This window comes from Leucoraja erinacea, chromosome 22, assembly GCF_028641065.1.
Source record: "Leucoraja erinacea ecotype New England chromosome 22, Leri_hhj_1, whole genome shotgun sequence".
NCBI lineage: Eukaryota > Metazoa > Chordata > Chondrichthyes > Rajiformes > Rajidae > Leucoraja > Leucoraja erinaceus.
In genome coordinates this window covers 26,552,389-26,579,717 of record NC_073398.1, presented here as the reverse complement: position 1 = coordinate 26,579,717, position 27,329 = coordinate 26,552,389, and the positions used below count along the sequence as shown (strand labels likewise).

Below are 27,329 nucleotides of genomic sequence, written 5' to 3'. Positions count from 1 at the left end.
TCAATAGATTTACAATCAGTTCCTGTGGATTGGAGGATAGCTAATGCTATCCCACTTTTCAAGAAAGGAGCGAGAGAGAAAATGGGGAATTACAGACCAGTTAGCCTGACGTTGGTGGTGTGAAAGATGCTGGAGTCAATTATTAAAGATGTAATAAGGGGGCATTTGGATAGCAGTAAAAGCATTAGTCCAAGTCAACATGGATTTATGATTTTACAATGCATTTAAGCCTCTCCCATTTTTATGAGATGAATTCCTGGAATATGCAAGTTTATTGTAACCTAGTGCTACTTGCCTGAACAATGGATGATATATCACTTAAATGCAATTGTTTTCAGTTGTGTGGAGAGACCTGTATATTGAAAATGTGTTTTGCCTCTAATATGTCAATTTACCTTAAATGTAGAAGAGCTTATTAAAATCTTCTTACAAAGACAATTAAGTATTTTCTATCTATCCTCTTTTGAACCCAAGGCATAGCAGAGCTGCCAACTCTCACGAAGAGGTAAGGGAGGGAGAGATGGAAGGGTGGGAGAGAGGGAAGGGAAGGAGATCGCGAAGAGAGGGGGAGAGAGAGAGAGAGAGAGAGAGAGAGAGAGATCGAGAGAAGAGAGGGAGAAGGGGGGGAGAGGGAGAAGGGGGAGAGGGAGAAGGGGAAAGGGGGGGACAGGGCGAAGGGGGACAGGGACAAGGGGGAGAGGGATAAGGGGGAGAGGGAGAGTAGAACGATAGCACATTATAACGCGCAGCCGTCCCATTCCGACCAAAGATTATAGAGCAGAGCTCCACTAGTATCTTTGATTGCGGCCGCCGCCACCGAACCCCCCGACCCACCACTGCACCCAAAGATGATAGAGCAGAGTTATATAATATTTGATTGCACCCTTCTTCACGGCGGGCTTGTGATGTCTTGTATGTATGTGAGTGTTGTTTGCTATGTCCCTGTGTTCGAGGAATATAATGGGTAACAGCCGCCCATTCTCGGACTCGAAAAATCTCCTGGTCACTGGACCTAATGTGTCCGCGGGCCATATTGTGCAGACTAATCCCTTACAAAACAAAACCAAAAACGTACAGAAGTGTTAAAATTGTCTTTATTATTGTGGTGAGTAAAGAACTATTAAAAATAAGTCTAAGAACTTTCTAATGTACCGACTAATGTTTCCCAATGGCCGTTGATGGGAGAACAGAAAATACCATTTTCACGACAGAATATCGACTGAAAATAATAAAAATATTTTCTCACCTTTCTTTTTTATTGGGGAACCTAAAGAATGACAGGTTGGGTCGTTTAGATTTACGATTAGAATACTTGATAGCGGAGCAGTGAGATGAAGATTTAGCTGAGGACGCCATTACAGCCCAATAAATGCTTAACAATATGGCGTCGACGGTCACACACGTCATACTACGCGTTTTTCGAGGAGTGGTCTATCTTGTCCCTCTACGATCTTTGGTCAGTACACTAGTCTCCCGTACTAAGTCACCCCAACGCCCCCAACCCCCCCCCTCCCCTCCCAACCCCAGTCCCGTCCCGACCCCCTGGGAAACTGAAGGGAGCGACAATCAACTGCCACGGATACAAATAATGTCATACACAGGAAAGGGCAGATGCTGGTTGACAAAAAGTGAACACACGGTGCTGGAGTAACACAAAGACGCAGCAGAAATTTCGAAATGTCATCCCGTCACCCATTCCTTCACTCCAGAGATGCTGCCTGTCCCGCTGATTTAAAGAGTGCCCACGGTAGACTCATGAATCACTACGGTAAACTCACGGGCTACTACGTTCTTACAACGAGTTTAAATGTTTCAAATTTTAACTTCAAGAGTGAATTTGACTCGTGGAAATCTTTAAACATGTTTAAAAATTTTCAAGAGTTAACAAGTTTCTCGGGTAACTGCCATTAGCACCATGAGTCGCTAAGTTGCGTCAACGAGTTCCGACGTTCCCGCTACGTTAATTGTACGTGATTACCACGCGTTTAATTTGTTTTAAACTCGGGGTCACTCGTGGATCGACTCACACCGTGAGACATGGGTTTAAGATGGAGAAAATACATGTTTCTACCCCGGCCCCAATATGCTCATTTATTTGAGGTGAGGTAACAACATCACTAGTAGCTGGCTTCTCCTTCTATTCTATTTGATCCGGCGTCTTTTCCGTATTCTTCTGTTCAGTATGAAGTAATTCAGGATGATCTTCTCTGCACTTATTACAAGTTATACGACTCTTGCAGTCTTTAACCATGTGTCCTTTCTTCAAACATCCAAAGCAGATTCCCTTCTCTTTTAAGAAGTCCATCTTTTCTTTATATTCATTCTTCTTGAATTTTCAACATCACCTTATGGTGTGACCAACCTCATCACATGACAAACAGAACTCTTTTTGCTTTATGGTAGATGCGTCTCCTTTCATTCCTCCTTTCGTTTCTACAGGTATTGTAGCGGTAGCAAAACTGCTTTCCTTAGGTCCTGATCTTCCTTTTGTTTTAGTAAAGGAAGAACCTTTGACAATTGGTTTAGGATCTTGAATACTCCCATAGCGTAAATTTGACATTAACCGTGCTTCCCTTTCCATGAAATTCACCAGGAAGCATCGCCTCTCGATCCTCACCATCCTGTAACAGACCTGCTCTATCCCTCCACTTTTTTCTAAGTCTATAGGGCAGTTTTAGAGTGATAAGTTTTCATATTGCTAACAACATTCATTTCTTGCATGTGGTTGAGATGTTTCATTGAGCTACAACAACTTTTAAGAAATATCGCAAACTCACACAATGCTTTTGCGCCTTCTGCCTTGATAGCTGTCCAAGCATAGGCCTTCTTCATGTATGCAGTAGCAATCTGGTGTTCGTTACCAAAAGCAATCTCTAAGCAATTCTCTTGCCGTTCGATAGTCTTCACCTGCAAGCAAATGCCGAACACCTCCAACAAGCTGCTTTGGATATCCAATTGTGTAATGCTCCAGAAATCATAAGCGATCTCTTTCATTAGTAGTTTTCCACGAACTGGTCTATGAAAGTTTCATATTGCAAAGGATCACCAACGTACTTAGGAATTTCCATTGGAGGTAAAGTGGAAGAGATATTATGTTGCGCAGTTCGCTAATTCTCATTTGATTCCTCACCAATTCACAAATTTCTTTTTGAAATCCCTCATTGGACTCAGAAGAATGGTAAACAGGCTTCTCAGAAGAGTACTGGTCTATGTAAGTTTTGTCACGAGTCCCATGACCAGTTGTTTGTCCCTGACTGGACACAAATGGATCACAAACGGGCCTCTGAGAAGTGCTGGGTCGCCGGCTTATTATGAGTCTCAACGGACAGCCCAAAAGTAATTTGCTTTGGTCTAGCTCCTTGTTGCTGAAATGAAGTTTTGTCGCCCATCCACTTACGCAGCGCTAGTTCATGATATTCTCTGGCTGTAGATTTGATTTAGCTGTTGTTTTCAGCATAGCCTCTCCTTCTTGGACTAAGGAACTCTTCTTCTGAGATATTCTTGAGCCGCATCTTGAACCCTGACCTTCCAGAACCTCCTTCTTCGTCTTGGCAATTGCCACCTTCGTGACTATTCCCAGCTATTCCTTTTCTCTCCTCGGCTGTTCTCCTTGTTCCTCAGCCTCTCTATCCAACTGTTCAGCTTCTCTCTTCAGCTATTTTCTTCGTTCCTCAATCTCAGATTTTTTCTCCAAGGCGGTAGCTTCTAGTGAGAATGCAGCTAATTCAGCTTCGGCTTCCATTTGAGCAGAGACCCTTGTAATTGAACTGGCTACAGAACCAGATTTTCGTCCAAATCTTTGTGTTGAGACGCTTGAGGTACTATCTTGTGGTCCAATTTTTTCTCCCACTTCAACACCTTGTTGCATCGCACTTCTGACTGTAGAGTGCGTAAGTTGTTTGATCTCAAATAACCGCTTCCTCACTTACTCTACAAAACCATCGAAAAATTCCACTTTTTCTTGGCGCCACTGCGTGTGTCTTTTGAGTTCTTCCTCAGACATTTGCGCTTTCAGCAATGCGTCTTGCTTTTCTCCAACTTCGAGACCAAGACTGAGTAATTGCTCCTGATTAGATTGCACTATCATCCCATTTTCTTTGTATTCCATTAGTTTTTTCTAGATTTCAAATTTCTTGATCATCTGCTTCCATAACTTGTCTCTATTCATCTGGCATCTTTCCAGGTAGGCTGCTTCTCCCTTCTCATTTCGCTTGGTCTCTCTTCTTCCATATTTTCTGACTCCACAGCTCCCCCTTGTGGCTCCTCTTCATATTCACCTGTCTGTCGCTTCATGGGTTAATCCCCTTGACTGACTGCCAGATCATTGTCCAAGTGCAGAGCTGGCAACCAGCACATGTTATTCGTAGCTCCAAAACAATCCAATTATTTTGAAGCTCTTCTCGAAATAAAATGGCAAATACTTGAAAACATCTAATTATTTTCCAAGACTCCGACGTGTTCTTTCTTCAGTGTTTTGTGAACATCACTAGCTGAGCTTGCCTTATCTATAGAAGTCTATAACATCCAATTAATTTCCAAGGCAGTTCACTCTAAGCGAGCTGACTTACCTTCAAAGAATTCAAATACATCATCTCAGTTCCAAAACATTTGCTCAATTCTGAGCTCTTCAAGGTCACAACACTTGTTCTGGCTACTATAAACAAACTTCTTGGCTACTTTCCAAACTTTTGCAGAATCCCTTACAGGTTTTTAGACTTAAACTTCTGATATACCTCACATATATATCAATTCTTACAGCCCTCCCTCGGTCAATGAAGTCTTCTTTCTTCCGATGACCCAGGTGTCTTTTCTTCTTCCAGAATTCAGGTTGTAATCTCTGGCAGAGATCCAGCAGCTTCGATTCATTGTTGAATCAGTCTTTTGCTATTACTCTTCCCTAGTAATGAATTTTCTACTTAAATGTAGTGGCGGTTTTTACAACTTCGCAAAGTTCAACCTTCGATAGCCACTAATTTATCGGGGATGATTAGAAAAGTAGTCTCGCACACTCCACGACACATTTGAAACAGCAAAGATGAATCTACTAGAAGTAGTTGCTTGATTAATAGCTTCTTTATTGTAGTAATACAAAACAATGAAATAACTCATAACTTTCCATTCTTAATCATCATTCCATTCATGTCATATAAATCATAAAAACTTCTTTTTGTAAAAGTACATCGTCTGACAACATATATATGTCCCAATCATGCTCATGGTCATGGTAGAAAACTAATAACTAATCATCTGAGAGTCTGCGCCAGAATCCTCTAGCCAAACACACACACCAGACTACGTGTTAAATCCCACCAACATTAACACAGGCAGAATAATTAAATGTAACTAGACATGACTATAATAAACTTACTTAAGCTTAATGGCTCCAACAACTGCCATTCAATATGATCATGGCTGATCATCCAGAATCAGTACCCCGTTCCTGCTTTCTCCCCATATCCCTCGATTCCATTAGCCCTAAGAGCTATATCCAACTCTCTCTAGAATACATCCAGCAAATAGGCCTCCACTGCCTTATGTGGCAGACAATTCCACAGAGTTCACAACTCTCTGGGTGAAACAGTTCTTCCTCATCCAGTTCTTCCTAAATGGCCTACCCCTTATTCTTATTTTATGACCAATGGTTCTGGACTCCCCCAACATCGGGAACATTTTTCCTGCATCTAGCCTGTCCAATCCCTTAATAATTTTATTATATTTCTATAAGATCCCCTCTCATCCATCTAAATTCCAATGAATGTAAGAAGGCCAGTCGATGCATTCTTTCATCTTTTGTCAGTCCCACCATCCCGGAAATTAACCTGGTGAACCTACGCTGCACTCCCTCAATAGCATAAATGTCCTTCCTCAAATTAGGAGACCAAAACTGCACACAATACTCTAGGTGCGGTCTCACCTGGGCCCTGTATAACTGCAGTAGGACCTCCTTGCTAATATACTCAAATCCTCTCATTATGAAGGCCAACATGCCATTTGCTTTCTTCACTGCCTGCTCCACCTACATGCTTACTTTCAGTGACTGATGTACAGGGACACTCAGGTCTCGTTGCACCTCCCCTTTTCTTAATCTGACACCATTCAGACAATAACCTGCCTTCTTGTTCTTGCTACCAAAGTGGATAACCTCAAATTTATCCACGTTATACTGCATCTGTCAAGCATCTGCCCACTCACTCAACCTATCCAAGTCATCCTGCAGCCTCATAGCATTCTCTATTCTGTCCTCTGCCACCCAGCTTTGTGTCACCCGCAAACGTGGAGATGTTACATTTAATTCCTTCGTCTAAATCAATATATATTGTAAATAACTGGGGTCCCAGCACTGAACCTTGCGGCACCCTACTAGTCACTGCCTGCCATTCTGAAAAGGACCACTTAATTCCTACCCTTTGCTTCCTGTCTGCTAACCAGTTCTCTATTCATCTCAATACCCTACCCACATGTGCTCTAATTCTGCACAGAAATCTCTTGTGGGGGCCTTGTCAAAGGTTTTTTGAAAGTCCAGATACACCACATCCACTGGCTCTCCTTCATCCATTCTACTTGTTACATCTTCAAAAAATTCCGGATTAGTCGAGCATTATTTCCCCTTCATAAATCCATGCTGACTTTGACCGATCTTTCAAAGGTGCAGCTATTACATCTTTAATAATCGACTCAAGCATTTTCCCCACTACCGATATCAAGCTAACTGGTCTATAATTCCCTGTATTCTATCTTCCTCCTTTCTTAAAATGTGGGGTTACATTAGTTACCCTTCAGTCCACAGGAACTGATGACAGGGTGCATGAACACCCAGATTCTCATCAACATAACAAACGTAGTTAATATGGGTCAGCTTGTTTCTTTAAGATTGTGGGGAGAGTGTGTGGGCAGCAAAGACTGAGTGAGAAATAAAGTGTGAGAATAATATAGGATAGATGTTATTTCATAGGCAATGTGTGCATGTGTATGAGGGAAGAATACATGAGTTGTGCAAGGAAATTTACATTGAAAGAGTACAATTGAGACAGAGTATGTGTGAATGAAGGATATGTGTGATAGATGTCTGTGAGTGTACATGAGTATGCTCGTGAAAATAAGTATTTGTGATTGCTCGGGAATATGTATATGATAATGAGAGAATATGTACAACATATTTGGAAGTATATAAAAGTATGAGAGTCTGTCAGGAATGTAAATATACGAAAGTCCACCAAGAGTGCATTATAGCAAAGGTGGCAGAACATGTGGGAGTGTGTGCGAGAACGGATGTACAATATTCTGACATTGTCTCTTGAAGAAATGTGATTGAAAATATGGTAGATAGTGTACTATACATCAGAATGTATGAATGTGATAATAAAGCATGGATTTTGAATCGGAGCAATCGGTATGCATAAGTGATGAACTATGCATGTCTTTGATTAATGGGTTTTAAATGTGCATGCATGTGTCAGACAGTGGGGATTTGGATGTGTCTGCCAATTTATGTATGGGTGGTGAGTGAATCGTGTTGGTGATTTACATTTGTGTTTTGTTGTTTCCTATGCTATTTCACTGCTGAGGACAGTGACTCATGATACCATAAGCATTTTATTCAATCACATAGATTTTATTGGAGTTCAGCTTTGCACGAATGCCTAGCATTAAGGGAGTATTGCAACATAGTAGCATAGAGCCATCCAGCAGGGATGAACATTACTGGTTCATTAAAATTAGGTTTTTCATTAATAGAGTCACTGAGATTACATACAAGAGGGAAGACGTGACATTTGAAGGAAACTCAATCACATTTATGCCGAACTATATAATTACAGCATGTTGCATCAATTCACATCTTTCACTTCATGCCAAGGAATAGCAGTGATAAATTACTGATCCAGAGTAGAAACAAGGAACTGCAGTTGTTGGTTTACAAAAAAGACACAAGGTGCTAGAGTTCCTTCGGGGAAACATAGAAAATAGGTGCAGGAGTAGGCCATTCGGCCCTTCGAGCCTGCACCGGCATTCAATATGATCATGGCTGATCATCCAACTCAGTATCCTGTACCTGCCTTCTCTCCATACCCTCTGATCCCTTTAGCCACAAGGGCCACATCTAACTCCCTCTTAAATATAGCCAATGAACTGGCCTCAACTACCATCTGTGGCAGAGAATTTCAGAGATGCATGGAACATGGATAGGTGATATTTCGGGTCGACATCCATCTTCAAAAGACGGACACAAAGTGCTGGAGTAACTCAGCGGGTCAGGCAGCATCACTGGAGAAAAAGGTTGTAACTTGGGACTCTTCTTTGGACCCTTCTTACATCATATATTTTACAATGACTTGGACTAACAACCTAAAGAACTGAGTACAATTCCCACTATTGCATATTTAAATCTGAAATTGAGTTACAAACATGAAAATTAAAAGTATTCACAGTGGCAGTGGCCATAAAGCTACCTGAACATTGTAAAACATTATCTGGCCCATCAATTTCCATCAGGGAAAGAAATTGATTTTTTTACCTTGTCTGGCTCATGTGCATCTCCATATCCCCAGCTATTTTGGTGTACCTCCATTAGCCTATGAATTAGCTAAGAAAGTCACTTGGTTACATCAAAAGCATTAAATTGAAGTGCAATAAGGATAAAATAATAACTATATTTTAACTCAAGTACCAGATTTGATCATGGCATTGTCAATTCCAGCTTAGTTGACCTTGCAGAGTGCTCCTTACGAAGCCTGGAATTGGCATTTAAACCAAGGGAACTGTTCCAATAGTAAATCAAGCCACAACCTGACATTGGCTGAAATATATGATGGTGTGAATCTGTCAATGTCACAAAAATTTCCACCACAATTCCTGGATATGGCAAGAGAGACGTATCAGAAGTGTTTGCAGTGGATACAATTAGAAGGAAGTTGAGTGATAACCGGCCCGACGAAAGACAATACAATCGAACCAATTACAGTGTGCATATACAAGACATAGAAACATAGAAATTAGGTGCAGGAGTAGGCCATTCGGCCCTTCGAGCCTGCACCGCCATTTAATATGATCATGGCTGATCATCCAACTCAGTATCCCGTACCTGCCTTTTCTCCATACCCTCTGATCCCCTTGGCCACAAGGGCCACATCTAACTCCCTCTTAAATATAGCCAATGAACTGGCCTCAACTACCCTCTGTGGCAGAGAGTTCCAGAGATTCACCACTCTCTGTGTGAAAAAAGTTCTCCTCATCTCGGTTTTAAAGGATTTCCCCCTTATCCTTAAGCTGTGACCCCTTGTCCTGGACTTCCCCAACATCGGAAACAATCTTCCTGCATCTAGCCTGTCCAACCCCTTAAGAATTTTGTACGTTTCTATAAGATCCCCTCTCAATCTCCTAAACTCTAGAGAGTATAAACCAAGTCTATCCAGTCTTTCTTCATAAGACAGTCCTGACATCCCAGGAATCAGTCTGGTGAACCTTCTCTGCACTCCCTCTATGGCAATAATGTCCTTCCTCAGATTTGGAGACCAAAACTGCACGCAATACTCCAGGTGTGGTCTCACCAAGACCCTATACAACTGCAGTAGAACCTCCCTGCTCCTATACTCAAATCCTCTTGCTATGAAAGCCAACATGCCATTCGCTTTCTTTACTGCCTGCTGCACCTGCATGCCTACCTTCAATGACTGGTGTACCATGACACCCAGGTCTCGCTGCATCTCCCCCTTTCCCAATCGGCCACCGTTTAGATAATAATCTGCTTTCCCGTTTTTGCCACCAAAATGGATAACCTCACATTTATCCACATTAAACTGCATCTGCCAAACATTTGCCCACTCACCCAGCCTATCCAAGTCACCTTGCAGTCTCCTAGCATCCTCCTCACACCTAACACTGCCCCCCAGCTTAGTGTCATCCGCAAACTTGGAGATATTGCCTTCAATTCCCTCATCCAGATCATTAATATATATTGTAAATAGCTGGGGTCCCAGTACTGAGCCTTGCGGTACCCCACTAGTCACTGCCTGCCATTGTGAAAAGGACCCGTTTACTCCTACTCTTTGCTTCCTGTTTGCCAGCCAGTTCTCTATCCACATCAATACTGAACCCCCAATGCCATGTGCTTTAAGTTTGTATACTAATCTCTTATGTGGGACCTTGTCGAAAGCCTTCTGGAAGTCCAGATACACCACATCCACTGGTTCTCCCCTATCCACGCTACTAGTTACATCCTCGAAAAATTATATAAGATTCGTCAGACATGATTTACCTTTCGTAAATCCATGCTGACTTTGTCCAATGATTTCACCACTTTCTAAATGTGCTGCTATCCCATCTTTAATAACTGACTCTAGCAGTTTCCCCACTACCGATGTTAGGCTAACTGGTCTGTAATTCCCCGTTTTCTCTCTCCCTCCCTTCTTAAAAAGTGGGGTTACGTTTGCTACCCGCCAATCCTCTGGAACTACTCCAGAATCTAAGGAGTTTTGAAAGATTATTACTAATGCATCCACTATTTCTGGAGCTACTTCCTTAAGTACTCTGGGATGCAGCCTATCTGGCCCTGGGGATTTATCGGCCTTTAATCCATTCAATTTACCCAACACCACTTCCCGACTAACCTGGATTTCACTCAATTCCTCCACCTCCTTTGACCCGCGGGCCCCTGCTATTTCCGGTAGATCATTTATGTCTTCCTTAGTGAAGACGGAACCAAAGTAGTTATTCAATTGGTCCGCCATATCCTGGTTCCCCATGATCAACTCACCTGTTTCTGACTGCAAGGGACCTACATTTGTTTTAACTAATCTCTTTCTTTTCACATATCTATAAAAACTTTTGCAGTCAGATTTTATGTTCACTGCCAGTTTTCATTCATAATCCATTTTTCCTTTTCTAATTAAGCCCTTCGTCCTCCTCTGCTGGTCTCTGAATTTCTCCCAGTCCTCCGGTATGCTGCTTTTTCTGGCTAGTTTGTACGCATCATCCTTTGCTTTGATACTATCCCTGATTTCCCTTGTTATCCATGGATGCACTACCTTCCCTGATTTATTCTTTTGCCAAACTGGAATGAACAATTTTTGTAGTTCATCCATGCAGTCTTTAAATGCCTTCCATTGCATATCCACCGTCAACCCTTTTAGAATTACTTGCCAGTCAATCTTGGCCAATTCACGTCTCATACCCTCAAAGTTACCTTTCTTTAAGTTCAAAACCATTGTTTCTGAATTAACAATGTCACTCTCCATCCTAATGAAGAACTCAACCATATTATGGTCACTCTTGCCCAAGGGGCCACGCACAACAAGACTACTAACTAACCCTTCCTCATTACTCAATACCCAGTCTAAAATAGCCAGCTCTCTCGTTGGTTCCTCTACATGTTGGTTTAGATAACTATCCCGTATACATTCCAAGAAATCCTCTTCCTCAGCACCCCTGCCAGTTTGATTCACCCAATCTATATGTAGATTGAAGTCACCCATTATAACTGCTTTGCCTTTGTCGCAAGCATTTCTAATTTCCTGTTTGATGCCATCCCCAACTTCACTACTACTGTTAGGTGGCCTGTACACAACACCCACCAGCGTTTTCTGCCCCTTATTGTTTCGCAGCTCTACCCATACCGATTCCACATCCTCCAAACTAATGTCCTTCCTTTCCATTGCGTTAATCTCCTCTCTAACCAGCAACACTACCCCACCTCCTTTTCCTTTCTCTCTATCCCTCCTGAATATTGAATATCCCGGGATGTTCAGCTCCCAGCCTTGGTCACCCTGGAGCCATGTCTCCGTGATCCCAACTATATCATAATCATTAATGGCTATCTGCACGTTCAACTCATCCACCTTATTACGAATACTCCTTGCATTGAGACACAAAGCCTTCAGGCTTGTTTTTACAACGCTCTTACCCCTTATACAATTATGTTGAAACAAGGGGCTTACGTTAATGCAAGATAAAGCCAGTGTTTTTGGTCAAGATATTCCAAAGCTCTGAACTGATAAAGTGATCTATCATTTTGATACAACAACCATGACAAGCAACATTATTCCAAATTACTATGTTGTGTGGGTTGGATCACCTACTGGTGATCTTATTAATTCATACAAAATTATTATGCTGCTTGACAGAGCAAATGCAGGGAAAATGGATAGAGAATCCGGAACTAGTCTCTAGGGTCAGCCATTTAAGATTGAAGTGAGAAGAAATTTCTTAACCAGAAGGTGGTGAATCTTTAGAATTTATTTAAGGCTGTGGAGGCTCAATTGCTGCGTGCCTAAAAGACAGATATCAGTAGATGTTCAAGAAGGAACTGCAGATGCTGGAAAATCGAAGGTAGACAAAAGTGCTGGAGAAACTCAGCGGGTGCCGCACCCGCTGAGTTTCTCCATATATCAGTAGATATTTGGATATATAATGCATTAAGACATTTAGATCTAGTGCGATAAAGTGCCACTGATAAATGATCAGCAGCTCGATGGCGGACTTGGTCATATGAGCTGAATTGCTTCTAAGTGTTAGAGATTCATATTTTGCATTGTAGAAACTGTGGCAGGCAGCTATAATGCTTCTTGCAAAGTGATACAATGTGGATGTGATGCACCAGTAGCTGAGGGAGCAAATGGTTGATGAGGTGCCAATAAAGAGAGTTGATTTATAATAGATGGTGCCTTACCCCACAGGTGTTTGTTTTCTTTTCATATATTCTTTTTTTTTTCAGGATGTGAACACTTGGACGAAGTAATGATGAAGGAACCACAATGTATTTCCAAGTCAGAATGGTATGCAACTTGTCGTGCTTCAGCTTTGTCTTTGGCACTCGCAGGCAAACCCTGCTGTCTTTTCTGATGGAGACATACTTGGAGCTCCTTCTTTTCAATAGCTGCTTATTTGTCCACCAGCATTCACAATTGCATGTGGCACAACTGCTGTGGCTCTGATCTGATCCCTTAGTGCTAGGATCACGGTTTTCTTTTTTATGCTGTTTAGCACACATGCAGTCTAATGTTTCAGCTTTTCCAGTTTGGAATTGCAATTTTAGATACATCTGGTACAGGTCAGTATTCTGCTTTGAACCAGGTTTGATTTCCTAACTTTACAGTAATGGTAAATTGAGGAATATGCCAGACCACATCTTACAGGTTATGATAGAAGCTGTAGAACCAGTTTGAGAGCTATGGATTTCAGGATTCAGTCAAATTGGTAAGTGATAATCATACGGATTCCCAATTGGTGTTGGGCATTGAAATCTCTCACCCAGGTACAATCTGCGTCTTTGTTACCTTTAGTGCTTCTTCAATACTCATCCAAGCAAATGGAAAACATTCCATCATGTGCTCAATCTTTTCCCTGTAGATGCCAGAGGATTTGGGAATTCAGGAGGTGATACATTAATTACTGGATCTGATTTACAATTTAGCCCTAACCTCAATGGTGACCCCAGGATTTAGATTTTGGGAGATTTGACACAGATTAATCCATTGCATGTCAAGAGGAAGGCGTTAGAATTGCTGTTATTGCCTTTCGCCATTTCCTAGTACTTAAATTATACTTTGCAATCATCAGCACCCAAATTACATCAGTAATGAAAAAACAGGAAATCTGAAATAAAACCAAAAAATCGTGGGAATACTTAACAGGTCAAGATAGAGAAGCATAATTAATTTTGATCTTTCATCAAAAAGATCTTGCTAAACTTTGAAAGTTGGATGCACTATCAGCGATAAAGCAGTTGGCTTCCTTGAGAATCATCTGCACCAACGTTCCAACAACCACAAAATCTTTATTTTGGTTCGCTCACCTCCTACTTCAGACACAGTCAAATAGCTATGCTATTCAGAACTCAATCAACTTTGTTAATGAAGTATTCTTGTTTAAGGACATTTAATTGCTTCGTCCAGAATAAATTCTATATCTGTGTTGCTGTCAGTGCTTTGTCTAATGGTCTGCATGGAGAATGATTCATTAGCTGAGGAAGGTGGTAACCAGTAGAACATTTCCTAAGCCGTGTTGACTTAAGGACATGAGATTTCATGTGATCTTGCCTGAAGAATGTTTTTTTTCTCCCAAAACTAATTCTTCCCCATTGTCTGCACAGTACAGTCTCCTCAGGTTGATCTGTCCTGTCAGGGAATAGAATATACTTGGGGATGGTGTTCTAGAACTTTGACAGAAAGTTATAATTTTCTGTGTAAGAGTTTGTCAAGGCGCTCTTTGTCTAGACTGCTGGTCAGGTCACCCCGTATATAAACTAATCCACAGACGTTTAGGAGGTGGTCTTGAAAATGGCTCCGAATCTACATTTGTCAGGTCCAAATCATAAAAATATAAGAAATGATAACAGCATTAGGCCATATGGCCGTTCAAGCCTCCTTCATCAATCATCAAGATCATGACTGATCTTCAACCTCACCACTATTTTTGAGCACCATCACAAGCTCCTTTGATTCCCTTAATATTCAACAATCTATTGATCTGGTTTTGAGGAAATTCAATGATTGGACCACCACAGACCACAGGGGTAGAGAATTTCAAATGCTTACTACTCTCTCTGTGAAGATATTTGTTTTCATCATTGTTCTATAGAGTGTACTCTTTGTCTCAAAATTATGGAGTGATTTTAATGCTATGAAGAGGCTTGCTGCTATGTATGCAGAATTTTATTTCCACTGCTTAGTAGTCAGTGAGAAAGTATCATCATATAAATCAGCCCGAGGCTAAACTGACAAGAAATATCTTCATGCAGAACTTGGAAATGAGCAATTGAAACAGAAGACAGTCACATTTTACGCAAAAAATAGCCAATTGTTAGAAGTTGTTCAAAAACAGGACAGTGGAAAATGGGCAAAAGAACAGTTAGCATACAGTGCATTTGGGAAGTATTTAGACCCCTTCACTTTTTCCACATTTTGTTACGTTACAGCCTTATTCTAAAATGGAGTAAATTAATTAATGTATGATCAATCTGCACACAATATCCCATAATAAAAAATGAAAAAAGGTGTTTAGAAATTTTTGCAAAGTAATTAAAAAGAAATAACTGAAATATCACATTTACATAAGTATTCAGACCCTTTACTCAGTACTTTGTTGAGGCATCTTTGGCAGCGATTACAGCCTTAAGTCTTCTTGGATATGATGCTACAAGCTTGGCACACCTGTATTTAGGTAATTTCTCCCATTCTTCTCTGCAGATCCTCTCAAGCTCTGTCAGGTTGGATGGGGAGCGTCGAAGCACAGCTATTTTCAGGTCCCTCCAAAGATGTTCGATCGGGTACAAGTCCAGGCTCTGGCTGGGCTATTCAAGGACTTTCACATACTTGTCACAAAGCCACACCTACGTTGTCTTGGCTGTGTGCTTAGGGTCGTTGTCCTGTTGGAAGGTGAACCTCCGCCCCAGTCAGAGGTCCAGAATGCTCTGGAGCAGGTTTTCATCAAGGATCTCTCTTAAGTTTGCTCTATTCATCTTTCCCTAGATTCTGACTAGTCTCCCAGTTCCTGCCGCTGAAAAACATCCCCACAGCATGATGCTACCACCACCATGTTTCACTGTAGGGATGGTATTGGCTAGGTGATGAGCAGTGCCTTGTTTCCCCCAGACATGATGCTTGGGATTCAGGCCAAACAGTTCAATCTTGGTTTAATCAGACCAGAGAATCATGTTTCTCATGCCTTCTGGCAAACTCCAAGCGGGCTGTCATGTGCCTTTTACTGAGTAGTGGCTTCCATCTGGTCACTCTACCTTAAATACCTGATTGGTGGAGTGCTGCAGATATAGATGTCCTTCTGGAAGGTTCTCCCATCTACACAGAGGAACTCTGGAGCTCTGTCAGAGTGACCATCGGGTTCTTGGTCATCTCCCTGAATTACTTCTCCCCCGATTGCTCAGTTTGGCTGGGCGGCCAGCTCTATGAAGAGTCCTGCTTGTTCCAAAGTTCTTCCATTTAAGAATGACGGAGGTCACTGTGCTCTTTGGGACCTGCAATGCTACAGAAATTGTTTTACACCCTTCCCCAGATCTGCGTCTCGACACAATCCTTTCTCGGAGGTCTACGGACAATTTCTTCGTCTTCATGGCTTGGTTTTTGCTCTGATATGCATTGTCAACTGCGGGTCCTTATATAAATAGGTGTGTGCCTTTCCAAATCATGTCCAATCAATTTAATTTACCACTGGTGGACTCCAATCAAGAAACATCTCAAGGATAATCAATGGAAACAGGATGAACCTAAGCTCAATTTTGAGTGTCATAGTAAATGGTCTGAATACTTAATGTGATATTTCAGTTAATTCTTTTTAAATACTAAACACCTATTTTCACTTCTTCATTCTGGGGCATTTGTGCAGATTGATGATTAAACAAATGAATTGAATCTATTGTTAAATAAGGATGTAACCTAACACAATGTGGAAAACATGGTCTGAATACTTCCTGAATGTACTGTAGCATTACTCTAACAACTAGCTAACAGGCTCATTGTGACAAATTACTTTCTTTTGTGCTAAAAAATAATATGGTTTTATGATATTTTAATTAAAGATTTGTGACTGAACTCACTGAGCATAAACAATGTTCTGTTAGTGTGGCCAATGTTCCTCCCCATCCAGCATCCCATATTCATCCATTAACATAAATAGAACATTTCTGAAACAAAATTACTGTAAGTCATTGTACAGTATTTCGAATAGGAACTGGCTGTAGATATTACCGTTTTTGTTGCTTCACAACAAAGAGAAGCTATATATTCTTGATGTCAAGTCACTTTCTGAAATATCGATAGAAATAAATTACTTCAGAAACTGTGGTATGTACATCTTGGAATACAATTGAAAAGAAAAATACAAATAAAAATATGTGGGTTCAATACCATTCCAGGCCCCAAGCACACAATCTAGATTGGTAAGTTAGTGCAGTATTGGCAATATTGCCTACAGTGATAAATAGCTTATTAAACAATGAAATAGATACGTATAAAGTTGCACAAATCAATGGCTAAGCTACAGTTATAGAGTAGAAACAAGGAACCGCAGATGTTGCGTTACAAAAAAAGGGACACAACGTACTAGAGTAACTCAGCAGGTCAAGCCACATCTCTGGAGAACAGAGATGGGTGACCTTTCAGGTCAGGGCCCTTTCTCAGGCTGATTGTGTGGGGGTGAGGGAAAGAAATCTGGAAAAGAGGAGCGGCAGGACCAAGCCTGGCAAATGACAGGTGGATACAGTTGAGGGGCGATTTGATAGGCAGATGATTTGACAAAAGCCAGAGATAAAAAGACAGAAGGTGTGTGATAAAAGGATTGAAGAGTTGTGAATTGTGAAGCTCGAGGAAAGAATGTCGGTGGAAGAGGAGGGGAGGGGGAGAGAAATAGGTGCAAGTCCAGTTGGGCACAGGTGATTGTGCGGGGTGGGGGAAGAAGAGGGAGAGGCGGTGGGTTTTGAAGTAACCTAAAATTGGAGAATTCAATGTTCATATCATTAGATTGTAAACTAGTGAAGCGGAATATGACATGCTGTTTCTTCAGTTAGCACATGACCTCACTGTGTCTACGGACAGAGAGGTCAGTATGGGAATGGGAAGAGGAGTTAAAATGGTTAGCAATCGGGAGGTCCCATCGGCCTTGCTGGACCGACGCAAGTGTTTGGCAAAATGGTCTCCGACTTTATGCTCGGTTTTGCAGATATGCTGGAGGCCACATCGGGAAAACCGGATGCAGTAGATAAGGTTGAAAGAGGTGGACACTCTGTCTCACTGGGAAGGTCTGCTGGGGTTCCGTGATGGAGGTAAGGAAGGAGGTATAGGAACAGGTGTTACATCTTCTGTGGTTGCAGGGGTAAGTATCTGGGGAGTGAGTGGTTTGGGTGGGAAGGGATGAGTAAACAAAGAAGTTGGGGAAGGGGTGAATGAACAGAACTACAGAACACAGAGGAAATGTGGGTGAGGAATCCATCTCTGGTAGGGGGGGGGGGGGGGGGGGGGGGGGGGGGGGGGCCATGTGTACTAAAGAAAGAGATGTTAGAGAAAGAAAAGCCTCATCTTGGGAGCACGTGCGACAGAGATGGAGATACTGAGAGTAGGGGATAGCGTTATTGTATGAGGTCGGGTGGAAAGAAGTGTAGTCCAGATACCTATGTTAGTACCTTTAGAAACCTGTGTCTCCTCTGTTCCATAGTTCTGTTCTCGCTCCCCCCCCCCCCCCCCCCCCCCCCCCCCCCCCCCACCACCCACCACTGATGGAAAAGGGATAGAGTTCCCTAAGTCTTCACCTTTGACCCCACCAGACTCCATATCTAATACGTCATTCTCTGACATTTTGGCCTCCTCCAACGTGATCCCACCACCAGTCACATCTTTCCATTCCCTTTCCTTTCTACTTTTCGCATATTCACTCATCCCTTCCCACCCAAACAACCCCTCCCGAGATACTTTCCCACACAACTGCAGGAGAAGTAACACCTATTCCTCATCCCTCACTTTCATCCAATAGTTCATCCAGTTGGGACAGAGGTTCCCATGTACCTCCTCCAACTTCATCTACTGCATCTAATGTTCCCGACGTGGCCTGCTGTACATCGGCGAGACCACGGTCCCCCAAGACCTACTGGATCTCCTGGTTGCTAACTATTTGAATTCCTCTTCCCATTCCCATACTGACATTTCTGTCATTTGCCTCCAACGTTGCCAGAGTGAGGCCACATGCAAACTGGATGACCAGCACCTCATATTCCGCCTGTTTAGCTTGCAACGATACAACGGTATGAGCATTGAATTCTCCAGTGTTAGGTCATTTCAAATCCCCCTCAACATCTTTTCCCACCTGTTTTCTTTTTCAGCCCCTCTGTCCCCTGTGTCCCACCTGGACGCGTACCTGTTTCTTTTCTCCCCCTCCCCATCCACCTATATTCCTTCCACTCATTTCACAATTTGCCTCTCTTCAAACCTTTTGTTCACACTTGTCTTTTCATCTCTGGCCTTTGTCCAACCATCTGCCTATCAAAACCCCTCCTCGACTGTATCTACTTAGTACTTACCAGGCTTTATCCTGCCCCTTGTTTCTTCCAAATTTGCTCCTCCCCCCACCAAATCAGTTGAAGAAAGGTCCCTACTCAAAACATCACCTATGTTCTTTAAAGATGTTGCCTGGTCTGCTGAGTTACTCCAGCATTTTGTGTCTCTTTTATAACAGTTATACATACAGCTGTGCGAATGTTGAGCATCACATCATAGTAAAGACATTTGTGTCCTTGAGGACAGACAATAGAGTTTATCAGAATGTTTCTATGGATGTGAAACTGTAGTTAAGAAATACACAGGGATAATCAGAGCCAGCATGTTTTTAAACGAAAACTGTAATGAAAGAAGAAAGAAGACACCAGACAAAGAAGTGATGAAATAGAAATTGTTTAGTCAAATGCTTTGATGAACAGTACAGATAATGAACATTCATGTTTTGTTCCATTGTAATAGTGTAGATGTCTACACAAAGTAGCTGTACTGATGAACATACAAAGTAAAACAAAATTACAGAGCACTTCTTTTCAATTGATAGTGTTGAGGTAGTCTTGTTGACTCATGTAGAAGATGTGCAAACTTAACAATGGTGAAACCCAAATTGTGTCAATGCAGTTGAATTATTTACATGATTATATATTAAAACTATGTACATGTGTTCTATTTACAGAAGGACAAGTGGCTGAGCTTTGGGATGACTCATCATTCAAGTGAGCCTCCACTGGGTTGCACTGTACATTTGAAACTACATCAGCCACAGGAGAGTTGGCTGCTGGCAGCACCACCCCAGTAGACTGGCCTTCAGGGGACTTGACAGAGCTCTGAACAGCAACGTCTCGCAGCTGTGGGGTAGGGGCCTGGTGATCTTGTACCAGGGTCCTTAGCAGACTGACCAGACATCCAACCTGCTCAGTGAACTGTGTCCAACCAAACTGCATTATAGTATGCGATCTTGTCATGTCGCTATGCATCTGGGTGTATCCAGACTGCACAGTGACATGGAAGTTCTGTACTGCCTCATGAAGGAGGTGAATGGTCTGCTCCAGCATCTGCTGGGTGTGGGTTGCGGATGCTTCAGGGACAGCACCTGTCAGCTGTGGCTGATGTGACCCTTGGTCTTCTATGGTGGACCCTCTGGCTTTTACGCCACCATCCAAGGGAGGCTCTTTGGAAGCTCCAGCAGCAGGGAGCAGGTCCTGCACTAGGTCCTCCTGCAAATCCAGAGCACTGTCACAGGCATGGAGCGCAGATCCCAGGTCTTGTGGGGTTGTGGCAGTATCCTCCCGATCGGACTTGACATCAATTTCCTCAGAAACATCGTCATCTTTGAAAATATTGATGAGTCCTTCGAGCGACTCAGTGCTGTTTGAAGAGAGAGAATCATCTGTGGGGACACAAGAAGTAATCTTTAATGTTGGGTCTGGGGTTTTGTAACAACTTGAGATTTTGTTTACAATCAGACTGTTGCAGACGACAGAGTACCACTGAAGTATCTCCAATTGTTTTTCCCTTTCCTCTCCTCTCCTGAAAGCAGTGACTCCTGCCAAGTAACCGTCCAACAAACACAGGCATCCCTCTAGTACCATGCCCACCGGCCTATTTTCCACATGAGACCAGTCAGCCTGCATTGGAAGGTAATTTGACCGAGGAGACATCACAACCAAGCCCAATTCATCCTCACCCCAAATTCCACATTCCACATACAGGCACGCATCTCAGCAGGAGTCACTAGATATCAATCAGGAGTGGGAATTCTGGCTGACTTTTAATTTTTTATCTGTCCCTAAACCAGGGATCCTAAGGCCAATTATAATAAACTCACTCCCACCTTACCACCCACATCATCACACCCAACTCCCACTTGCTACACTTGGCTGAAATCAGCTAACAGCACAGACCAAGGATTGAACCTGGGGCTTTCCTGGTCTGTGTGGTTTGATACCACATTGAGAGGTGTATTCACCCACTGAGCCATCAGGACAGCATCAAGTGCCACTTCTCAATAAAACTTACTGCAGGCACTGCAAACGATTATGGACTTGGTGCATTATGTCTATGGAGCATTATGTCTATGGAGCTACTGGTCCCTGTGGGAGCATTGCTAGCATGCATATTAGAGAAGGCTAATGGACAGGGCTATGTTGTTAGTATTTATTTATTTCTAACTAAAACAGACAGCAGACATTATTCACATGACTTACCAGATTCGGTGATAGGCTCTGGCGTGGAGGTGGTCTCATCGGTGCCTTGTTGAACTGTTGAACTAGCAGTTTCTCGGTTCAAGGGAGATATTTCGCTAGGTGCCCTGCTGTTCTGTGCAGTTGGTTTGCGTTTTCTAGTGTGGTGCTGCTTACTCTCGCAACCCTTTTTTTTGTTTTTTTATTAGTTCATTATCTCGTTTGCGACAGCCGTTTGCAGTTTGGGGCACTTTTTTTGCACAAATTTATTAACTCTCCTGACAGTGATGGCCCAGTGGCCTCTTGATGGTCCTCTGTTGTCGTTAACAAAGTCTTGGTGCCAAGGAAATGCATGCTTCATTCTTATGTACAATGTAAACCATTATTTGAAAGTTACATTTTATCAAAACCGCGTGCTTTACCATACTTTGCTTTATGCTGTTTTTTAACTTTAACCATTATAATAAATTACCTCTTTTGAAAATAATGATGATAATAATTTACCATAGATGAGATGTTCCTTTAAGCCATAAATTGAAGCCAAACGTTCCAGAATCTCTCATATTTGATTTCTGAAAAATCCCAATCCCACCTGCTGCATATGAATAATTCCATCTTCTTTCTAATGTCATTCATCGCCTTCCTTAGCTCTATTGCACCATACATTTATCCACACTTTGCTCATTGTTTCAACACTCACTAGGCTACAGCTAATTATTCCATCAGCTTAATGACTCCATATGCTATTTGCTCTGACTTCACCATGTACTCAAGTTGCTTAGTTCCGTTCCCATTCACACAGATACATTTACAACATCAAATGATACAATCTGCATGGTGTTCTGCATCAGCACACCAAAGTTTCTTCAGCAGCATCTCCCAAAATAATGAGTACTTCCAAATTGACAGAAGAGAACTGCAGTTCCCCCTCATAGCCCCCTGTACATCATACACATCTGTACATTGATTTTTCATGTTTTCTATATCTTGGATTGCACCACATAAAACATATCGCAGTTCAAGGTGCGATTTACCAATGAGACAATTTGCAATGGAAGTATTCTGGATTTTAATGTGATGCCCACATCTGAAGTATGAATTGAAATAAACCCATCAATTTCCTTGAGCACTTCATGTATCAATACAATACGGTTAATTTTAGCTAATGAAAGGAATTAAACTTCTGAAACTCAGTTGGTGATTAAAGAGTATATAATTATTTTCCTCCTAAAACCAATTACTTTCAATGGTTCATTTCATGATTGCCAACCAAAACTGAACATGAGATGATTTACATAGACTATGTGGTGGAAAAGATAGGCCATGGAGTTTCCAACTGGTCCCCAGCTGTACTTTTACCTTCCAAGTCTCCTCTCATCCTTTTTCAACTAACCTTCATCAAGATTTTCTCCAAATCCATTTTCCCTTGCACGTTTATTCTTGCATCATTTGTATTGTTTGACCCATTTTGTTTTGACTCAATGAAACAGTTCACACTGTTACCAGTCTTCTTCGGAATTCCCAACTGGATTTGTCTAATATTAACATTACATGATATTTCTGAACTTTAACTTTGGTCTTTACCTTGTTGAAATATTTTATTTTTATATTTACTCTAAAATATATTCAGAATCGTAAAGAATTATACATTCACCCCTTTTTTCAAGAGAAAAATAAAATCTGCACACTATTCAAATGTTCCTAGCGCATAGGTATAACACATAGTATTGGTTGCATTCTCATAAATGTTTTGAATCATTTCCGCGCTTCAACGTCCTTATGATGATGTTGATACTGAACAATTCAGAATTTTCCAAGTGTGACCTAACCGTTTTATGCAAGTTTATCATAACTTCTCTGCTCTTCAGTTCTAACATTCAATCTCCACTGCTTTGTTTAAAAAAATGAAACATTCACTTACGTCACTACTTTTAGTAATCTTGATAAAAAAATAACCAAGTAGTCAGGCTGTAATTCTCCCACCTTACTTTTATCTGAATGAATTTACCCTCGATCTTTCAAGTATAGTATTTTGAATTCTTTGCAGATTGTCAGTGTTTGTCTTGCATGCTGTGGAAATATTCCTGCAGATTTCCATTTCAACCTCAGCAACTGTATTATGCAATAAGGTGCCAATATGAACTAAGTTTAGAGCACTGCAGTCATTGCATGTAAGTTCACAGAAATAGCACAAATTAACACTGAACTGGCATGAGCATAATGAAAGATTGATTTTATATAAAATTAATGGTAAATAAAGAAACATTTATGGTGATGGGGACGAGTGAAAGAACCTTTACTCTGCAGCCAACATATCATCTAAACACTTGATAGATCTTTACATATATTTAATATCGAACTAAATCTTTCTCGAAACTGCCAAACCCTTTGATTAACGAATGCATCCCTTTTTTTCAGCAGTTAACAGATTTTTAAAGGTCAATGTTTTGATTTTTATAATTTATTCTACTCAGTAGAACAGCTACCTCAGTCTGTATGCACGGTTCTTCTGTAAGATCCACAACATAAACCAATTTTTGTATCTACCATCAGTCAACTTGAAAGAAGCAATTACTTTTTAACTAACTTTTACTGCAAACTGGTCATCAAGCTACTAAGCAGAATTGACATCATACAAATCCCCTAAAATAATTGTATCTTGACATGATGCTCAACTGGTTGTCCAACAAGGAATCTTAATGTCATCAGACAGTGAGATGTCAACCAGGTCCCAACAAAAAAAAGTAGCCTTCAAATCCAAACTAAAATTCATTATAAATGGTCTATTACATCAACAGAACCACTGATAATCATTTCACTCTTGTACATTACCTTATTTTATCAGCATACAGTAATTCAACTTAAACACTTTGCTAAATAAATTAATAACACATGCAATGATAATACACTTGAATGTGCATCCACGGCAGGTTGCACCCATACAAATATCAAGACATCCCATAGATAAATCAACTGCATTTTGCCTGGCATCTTTTTCTCTCTGTGTATCCCCTCAATTTCCACCCCTTTCCCATCTTGCTTGAAAGTATTGACTCCTTTCATAGGTGAGCCTAATTTTGTCTTCATTGATGTCTACATATTTACACTTCCTGTTAGGACATTTGTTTATGCCTGCGTTTTCTCCTCCAGCAGATGAGAGTGAGGGGGCATCCCAGCTGGCATCAGTCAATTCACTGCATGGTGGATAGGTGGGAAAGATTATTTTATTTGTTAAGCAAATGAAAAGATGTTGCTTCAAAACATTAAAAGTTGAGTGAAAAATCAAGGGTGATAGTACGGTGGGAGCATCAATGTCAGAGAGGAGATCGCTTCAATTCAGAGTATTGCTTAATTCCCAGTCTATATAGGAGAGTGGAAATTGATCTGTTTCCCAACTTAGAATTGTTGGCATTTCTGAGAGGTCTTTTAAATAATTTGAGAAAAACAAATGTTTCAGTTCGCTCTTTAACGGTGTGGAAAGGGATTGAATATTTTTCTAATTTACTTGGGAGAGGAGACATTGAAACAGTTTGTTTATCCATACGGGTGAAGACTCTGCACCATAGCTACGTAAAATGAGGGGAGATCCTTAAATTATTGAGGTTAGGAACTCATAGAGTCTGTCCCCAAGTAACTGTGGGAAAGACGGACAATCTCTGCAACTAAATATTGGCAATCTAAAACTCATAATGGATCCCTCCTTCTCATGTGGTAACTGAGCACCACCTACTTGGCTTGAGTCCCTGGTATCTCAAGATAACATAATTCAATACCCTCTTTAAGAGGAAAAAATGCTGCACACCTCATACAAATAGCAATAATTCTGACACATTCTCCGTGAACAGTAATAAAAAAACATTCAATTGATAAGAAGGTTAACTCCAACAGAGTTCTGTAATTACCATTAACTAGCGCCTGACCTTTTTTCCTCATCCCATCTTCGAGTTCTGGCTTTCGACTGACTGTCACCACCTTCATCAGCAGGTTATTTCCTCCCTGTCGGATCATGGAGACCACTTGCTTGTGTCCAACCTTCACCACATTGATGTTGTTGACCTGCAAAATACAAATACGGTTCAGTTCAAGAATTCTGTGAAGGCTGGGTAATGTATATTAGAGGGGGAAACAGAAAAAACTTGAAGGAAAATGTCTCAACAAATACAGGAATATCACCCCATTTCTGTTGCTACCTGAAAAGAGACCAGGCAAATTTATAAGTATTAAATGTATAGTTCCAAAATATCAAGTTCTGCATCTGATCAAATTACTTCAAAGAAGGGAAATGTAAATCTTTTTTTTTGGCTCCACTGCCTTGGGCTCTTCGTCATGAGTCCAAAGTATTTGACCTTTCCCTTGTTCACAGTGAATATATTTGCTTTTACTCTATTTACTTAATCTACTAAACTTTTTATAATTTCATGCTTTCTCTATATTGTATACAACATTACTTCTTATCACCAGAAAACAAAGATATCTGGCTTCCCAACATAGCAATCACTTGAAAATACAGAGGATATAAGAATCTAACAGAAATCTTGTTGAATATCACAAGATATATCCTGTTAATTGTAAATACTTATTCATTATCCCTAAATGTTGTCTTTGACCTCAGGTAGTATTTTAAATCAGGTCAATAATTAACCATGAACATTAAATCATATGGGAATTTATCATATATCATTTGGAAGACCGCAAAGTAACAAGATGCAGCTCTGTAAGACTTTGATTAGGCCGCATTTGGAGTATTTCATGTAGTTCTGGTTGCCTCGTTACAGGAAATGTGGCTTTAGAGAGGGTGTAGAGGATGTTTCTCAGAATGCTGCCTAGATCAGAGGGTTTCAGCTACAAGCAGAGGTTGGATAAATATGGATTGTTTTTTCTGGAAAGTCAAAGGTTGAGGGGAGACTAGATTGAAGTATATAAAATTATGAGATGCATAGATAAGGTAGACGGACAGAAACTTTATCCCAGGCTGGAATTGTCCAACACTAGAGGGATAGCTATAAGATGAGAGGGGGAAAGTTGACTCATATGTTTGTAGCTGTTGAAATCAATTCTTTATTCAGCTGTGACTAGTCTCTGAACCTTCCAACACAGAGCTGATGCTCTGGGGCGGGTCCAGAGAAGAGTAACTTTGATAGAACTCATGGCATTTATATAGGTATTAGACATTTCAGATACAGGGTGTGACAAGCTAGTAACCAATCATCTGAGTCCTTCTGGTGATTTACAACATCAGTCACATGATCCCCCTTTCCCTGGCCTCACAACCTTTGTTTGCCTGTGGTAAAACTTTGCTTAGAATTATTTTATTTCAACACAGCAAAACCCCAGTAGGCTCAATTATCAAAGACCACTCCTCAAAATATAAGATACATATGTAATACAATGATCACACAAGTCATACACACTTTCCATACCAAGAAGAGGGATATTTCTATAAATCTAAACAAAGTCTAATGTTTACAGTCCCACTAAGACAATACATTTCATAAATTGTTTCATTATAATTTTACACAGTTTACAATACAATATGTATTTAAAACATTAATTATATAAGTTTGTCGAATTTACAGTTTCTAAGTTCAAACCCCACACACACCTCCCAACCCAAGCATACATGGGTCGTAAATCTGTCAACTTAATTAATAAGTGCCTGGTGCAAGGATACAAATTCATTCTAATTTGTAGCCCCTTTCCTGCGATCTGGAAGCTGGATTTCCAATCTCAAGTTCAAGGCGGAACACAAGGGAGATTTACAACTCAGACCATTACATCAGAATTACATCTGCTTCTTCGACTTTCTATAAACAAATCCATCAATCTAATTTTCTTCCTCTCCAAGCAACTACTCCCCTTCACACACATCTTATCCCTTATCCCAATCTCGTTATAATTTAACTTAGCCAAAGCTAAATTAGAGTCTATTATTTCTCAGCCTTGAATTCTGTCTCAAGCTCAGCATAAACCTCACAGCTCAAGAATGTGCCATAGAGAAAGAGCAGATGACCTCTGGCCCAAAAAGAGACCCCATTCAGCTATCCATTCTTCAACACAAAATCATATCAAATACAATTTCCTCCAGCGATATAATTGCTTCAAAGCAATAAACCAAGCTATGCAGGTTCAGATCAGCGCCTCTATGCTTTGATTCATC

The 27,329-nt window shown here is 41.0% G+C and overlaps 1 protein-coding gene across 1 annotated transcript in view; it reads right to left on the bottom strand.

The window, feature by feature from the left end:
- The window catches only part of shank3a (SH3 and multiple ankyrin repeat domains 3a), a 530,257-nt gene that overhangs the window by 102,774 nt on the left and 400,154 nt on the right, over positions 1-27,329 (bottom strand). The window contains exon 18 of the mRNA XM_055653270.1: positions 25,075-25,228. Coding sequence (XP_055509245.1) covers positions 25,075-25,228 — 154 coding nt within the window. The remainder of the gene's footprint in view (positions 1-25,074; positions 25,229-27,329) is intronic.